Consider the following 6,000-nt stretch of genomic DNA (forward strand, 5'->3'; position numbering starts at 1 on the left):
TTGGATCTAGGGTCCCTGTGCTGAGAAGCTCCCAGACTAGGGGAAGATTGATGACAAGGACCTTCCCCCAGAGCTGACAATGAGAGAATGTCTTCCCCGGAGCTGCACCCTGAATTCAGATTTCTAGCCTCTTAAAACTGAGAGAGAATAAAATTCTGTTTGTTAAACCCATCTACTTGCGGTATTTCTGTTAAAGCAGCACGAGATAACTAAGACAGAATTTGGTACCAGGAAGAGGGTGCTGCTCTGATACCTAAAATGTCGAAGTGGTTTTGAAATTGTGAATGGGTAGAGGCTGGAAGAGTTTTAAAGTGCCTAATAGTAATAGTAAAAGTAAAAGTAAAAGCGTAGATCGCCTTGAAGAGATTGTTGGTGGAATGGATCTCAAAGACAATTCTGCTGAGAGCACAGAAGGAAGTGAGGAGATCTGTTTAACATTGGAGACAGTGCAGATGGCAGGAAGCAGCAGCAGCAGAAGAACCAGGAGACTGCATGAGACAGCACAGGAGGCAACCCACAGAGTGAGAGAACTGAGTGACTTCCTGCAGGAGGCTTCCTGGCAGAGTGGGGTACCTCTGGGTACTTGTCAACAGATCTTTGGTTATTGACCCATGGAGCAAGAGAGCTCAGTGTCTTCAGGCAGTGGCTTACTGGCAGAGTGGGGTGCCTCTAGGCACTTATCGGTAGAGCTACAGAGCTTTGTTAACACTTGCCTGAGCAGGGCAGAGGCCAGGCCAGCCCAAGAGGGCGGAGGGTCCAAGAGGCCTAGGAACCAGAAAGCAGAAGCTAAAGAGACAAGGAGCATGGGAAGCAGAACTGCATTAGTCTCAAAGGATGGAGCCATGACCCTAGGGTCTCAAAGGGTGGAACCATGGCCTGTTGGTTCTCAAAGGGTAGGGCCACAGCATGCTAGGTTTCAAAGAGTCAGGTCTTCAGCAACTCATTTCTGGAGTGTGGGGCTACTGTTCATGAGTGCCAGAATTGCCATCTCAGTGAGCCTGGGAGGCAAAGCTGAATCCCAGGGTCTAGGGGCCTCCACCCAGAATCTAGAAAGTGTGACCAACACCCAGAGTCTAGGGGGAAGGGCAATTGCCTAAATGGTCTCAGAGAACACAGGATTATTTTCAAGCCTTAAGAGTTAATGTAATGTGTTCTGGTGGATTTTGGACTTGCATGGTGCCTATTATCCCTTCTTTCCCTCTAATTTCTCCCATTTGTAATGGAAATGTCTACCTTGTGTCTGTTTCTCCATTGTACTTTAGAAACAGATAACCTGTATTTTAGATTTCACAGAGGAAGAGGAATTTCACCCCAGAATGGAATTTGGACTTGGAGTTGATTCAGGACTTTTGGAATGACATGATAGGGTATATGTGTTTTATATGTGGCAAGGACATGTATTTTGGGGGGCCAAAGGGTGGAATGTTATGGATTGAAGTGTGTCCCCCCAATGTGTATGTCAACCTGGCTAGGCCATGATTCCCAGTATTGTGTGGTTGTCCTCCATTTGTGACCTGATATAATTATACTATGTGTTGTAAATCCTACCGTCTATGATGTTAACGAAGCAGGATTAGTTATGTTAATGAGGCAGGATACAATCTATAGGATTAGGCTGCATCTTGAGTCAATCTCTTTGGAAATATAAAGAAGTGAGTAGAGAGGAGAGGGACCTCAGTACCACTGAGCAAGAGGAGCCAGAAGTGGAGTGTACCCTTTGGATCCAGAGTTCCTGTGCTGAAAAGCTCCTAGTACAGGGGAAGACTGATGACAAGGACCTTCCCCCAGAGCCGACTGAGACAGAAAGCCTTCCCCTGGAGCAAGCACCCTGAATTCAGACTTCTAGGCTCCTAAACTGTAAAAGAATAAATTTGTTTGTTATAGCCATCCGCTTGCAGTATTTCTGTTATAGCACCACTAGATAACTGACACACCATAAAAAGCTATACAGATTTTTAAAATTCAGGCATGACATGTATCAAAAGTCAGTTTTTATCTGTACAATCTCCTCAATCTCTCCAGTCTGGGGCTCCTCAAGACCATCTAGAGAGCCTTGGGGAGGGAGTGGCTTCCAAATGAACATGAATTTGGGGGGGCGGGTTCCCCAAATCAGGACGCTGGTCTCCAGTAGAAAGAAAGGAAAACAGAAAACAGTACAACAGAATATGAGACAGAAATTTTCCCTTGGCCTGGCTAAATTAACCGAATAGGCTCAGTATTCCACTCAGCTTCTAAGGTCACCTACATCGGTTTGAAAATAGTGTAGTTTCCATTTTTCATAGAAAACAAAGCCAAAAAAAAAAAAAAGGTTTTCAATTTCCTGAGAGAAATTGTAACTGCTTGTTTCATGAAATGGGAAAAAGATTCTATCATCAATAATACTGGGAAGAGGAAAACAGAAGAAGATAGAATGGGCAACCCAGGAACTGGGACTCAGCAGATATCTATCTACAAGTCCCCATCCACAGAGAAAGTAGCCCTGGTGGTGCAGTGGTTAGGAACTTGGCTGCTAACCGAAAAGTCAGTCGTTCAAACCCACCAGCTGTTCCACGGGAGAAATATGTGGCAGTCTGCTTCCATTGCTGTTGAGTTGATTCTAACTCATTGTGACCCTGTAGGATAGAGCAGAACTGCCCCACAGGGTTTCCACTGCCCTGTGGGGCAGTTCTACTCTGTCCCACAGGGTTGCTGTGAGTTGGAATCAGCTGGAAGGCACACAACAAACCACAGAGAACAGGCACTCCCACCCCACAAGGATGCAATCACCAGGGCTCTGGGAAATTTTGAGAAGATATAGCCTAAAACTAGAATTGTTCTCATCACAAAACAAAACAGAGCTGAGTGCTCCTAAAGTACAGTGGAGTCCAGTAACTTGAGAAGCAGGTAATGTGACAGAAAAGGGGAGGCGACAGTCTCACCGAAGTGGAGACACAGTAAATAAAGGGATGGGAAACAGTCTGGGCTGACCACATGCTCTACAGGGACCCTGGGAAGCTATGTTGATTCTGTAACCTATTAAATTTGGTTCAAATTCCAAACCTAGGCCCTCAAGGCCAACCGTCATCTGTCTGACCCTGTTGGCCACCACTCCAGGCACTTTGATTTCCTTCATGACCCTCACTGCTCCTGCTCCCCAGAGCTGAACCCACTCCAATCATCTGTATTTGCACCTGCTCAGGACAGAATCACTTCTTACTCGGTTTCCTAAATTCCCACCCCCCTCCCCCAACCAGGTCCCTAAAGGCCCAAACCAAGAACCCAGAGAGCAATGCAGAGCCTCACCCTCCTTCAGGCACCTCTTTAGTGAAAGAGCAGGTCTGCTTCCCTGGAATAGCACTTCTTGAGAGGGTAGCGACCTCAGAGTCAAAGTGTAGCTAGGCTAAAGCACAGTAAACCAAAGCATGGTCAGGCCAGCTCTCGCCAAGGCCTATCGGGAAAATTAGACAGATTCTCATAATGAAGCCCTAGTTTCCTCATTTATAAAATGGGGATAACATTATTTACCTTATAGTGGTCTCACAAAGACTGAATGAGAGAATAGCTTGTAAAACACACTAGTGTGTTGCCTGGTAAATCTTCAACAAACATTGGTTACTATTATAATTCTTGGTATAGCTGAAAAAAGCATTCTCAAATTCTTTTATCTACATATAGGAAGGTTGTTAGACGCCGCTGAGTCCACTTCCACTCATAGCAGCTCCATGTGACAGAGTAGAACTGCCCCCGCAGGGTTTTCTAGGCTATAATCTTTATGGGAGCAGATCAGCAGGTTTATCCTAAGGATCTGCTGGGTGGGTTCCAAACACCAATCTTTCAATTAGCAGCCAAGTAATTAACTGTTGCACCACCACGGCTCCTTACATATAGGAATACACATACATGTACATACAGCACAGAAATATGTAATTAAGTAGCCGAACATATATGAAGATGAAATATAGCAGGCAAGATTAATACTGTACCTAGGGTCACTATGAGTTGGTATAATGTTTTAATTAAAGATTAAAAACCAAATGTGCCAAAGCCATTTGACTGGAGCTTGAAAGAAGAAAAAAAGGCACATGCATTGAGAATCTATAAGCTACTAGTAATTTACATGTGTTTTAAAATCTATAAGGTAGTAGTTGTCATTTGCACTGTGACAAGCCTTGAGTAAAACTAAATATGATTTCTTTCTGCAACACTGTCTCAGGAAGGTATATGGTATGCATACTGAAATAAATACTCAATGAAAACTAAAAAAAATATTTAATCACAACTTTCTCTTACCTTTGACCCAATGAGAGTGTAAAGCCACTGAATGGTTTCATTGTGCTTTATGACTCCATTCATCCCATCCACATACAACATAATCTGGCCCAAAGCTACAGAAAAGAAAAAAAAAAAAAGAAAGAAACAAGGAGACATTATGGTTTCATAGATAAATACAATCTTCAACAATCATAATGTCCATCAAACTTTTGATACTTTAAGTATACAGTATGTTAACAACCAAATCTGAAGAACGTTCCTGAGCTCTGAAATTAGCTAAATGTCGTTTCAGAGGGAAAAGTGTTGACCACACCAGAAAAAACAAGAGCTATTCCTAACATTTTCAGGGTGCAATTTAGACACCAAACCCAGTGATTTTTGTTTCTTTGTGTCTTGATGTACAAATGCATGTTTTGATGTTTCTATATCTGTGTGTAGTCCCAGACGGGGATGAAGATACCTGTGAGATGGTGTCTGGGTCATGGCCTTCTGCTGGGGCCAAGAAGACAAATGAAATTTCCAAAAGCAACCAGTCTAGTGCCCTAGCTAATGGTCAAGCAGACCCCAGGTTCTATGGGATCATCCTGAGCTAATGCAATTCCTTTCAGTAAGGGATTAAATATAAACTGAAGTATTATTTGTAGTACCTTTTAAAGGTTTTCAGATAAAAATATCAGAAATTATGAGAAAAAAAAAAATCATTTGTCAGACACCAAGTCCCAAACTCTTAGTTTGGGAAAACATAGTTACAGCATGTTATCACTATTTTTCAAAAAGAAACATAAAAGCCACATGTTGTTTTTGTTTTTTAACAAACATGAACTCAATTTTTAAGCTCCCTTATCAAAATGAGGAGCCCTGGTGGCCAAATGGTTAAGCGCTTGGCTGCTAACTGAAAGGTTGGCAGTTCGAATCCACCAGAGGTGCCATGGGAAAAAATACCTGGCAATCTGCTCCCATAAAGATTATAGCCTAGAAAACCCTATGGGGCAGTTCTATTCTGTTACATTGGGTCACTATGTGTCAGAATCGACTTGATGGCACCTAACAACAAGAAGCATCAAGATAAATTGTAGTCTAGGTAATAAAAAAAGTTAAATAATGCATTGCCGTTGAACCCATTCCAACTCGCAGTGACCCTGTAGGACAGAGTAGAACTGCCCCATAGGGTTTACAAGGCTATAATCTTTATGGAAGCAGACTGCCACATCTTTCTCCTGTGGAGAGGCTTGCGGATTCAAACCAATAACCTTTCAGTTGGCAGCAGAGGACTTTAACCACTGCACCACCAAAGTTTCTTTATGTACCCTAAATAAGTAGGTTTTCTTAAATCATGTCTGACCTCCTAAATCATACTTCACCCATAACTAATTGGCCTGGCACTGACATTTTTTAGGCAACATAATTTTTTTTTCTCATAACAGATAATCTCATTTAGAAAACTGGAAAATACAGAAAAGTGTTTTTAAATGAAAATAATTCATAACTTCATTGTTTAAGAATAATCATTCTTAATACACTGATATATTTTCTCTTTTTATACATTACAGACAGAGTTTTGTGTGCAGTTTGTAGTGAACAGTCTATATGAAATGGTGTTGATTGAAAAGAGCAAAACACAAAATAGTGAGAATAGACTAATTGTTGTTGTTAGGTGCCACTGAGTTGGTTCCAACTCATAGCGACTCTATATACAACAGCATGAAACACCGTCTGCTCCAGCACCATCTTCACAATCGTTGCTATGTG

The 6,000-nt window shown here is 42.2% G+C and overlaps 1 protein-coding gene across 1 annotated transcript in view; it reads right to left on the reverse strand.

The window, feature by feature from the left end:
- LOC135232698 (FH1/FH2 domain-containing protein 3-like) overlaps positions 1-4,381 on the reverse strand; it is an 83,932-nt gene extending 79,551 nt beyond the window's left edge. Inside the window, exon 1 of the mRNA XM_064293216.1 lies at positions 4,270-4,381. Within this exon, the coding sequence (XP_064149286.1) occupies positions 4,270-4,350 (81 nt within the window). The 5' untranslated portion in view covers positions 4,351-4,381. The remainder of the gene's footprint in view (positions 1-4,269) is intronic.
- Between the last annotated feature and the right edge of the window lie 1,619 nt (positions 4,382-6,000).

This window comes from Loxodonta africana, chromosome 11 (assembly GCF_030014295.1).
Source record: "Loxodonta africana isolate mLoxAfr1 chromosome 11, mLoxAfr1.hap2, whole genome shotgun sequence".
Taxonomy (NCBI): domain Eukaryota; kingdom Metazoa; phylum Chordata; class Mammalia; order Proboscidea; family Elephantidae; genus Loxodonta; species Loxodonta africana.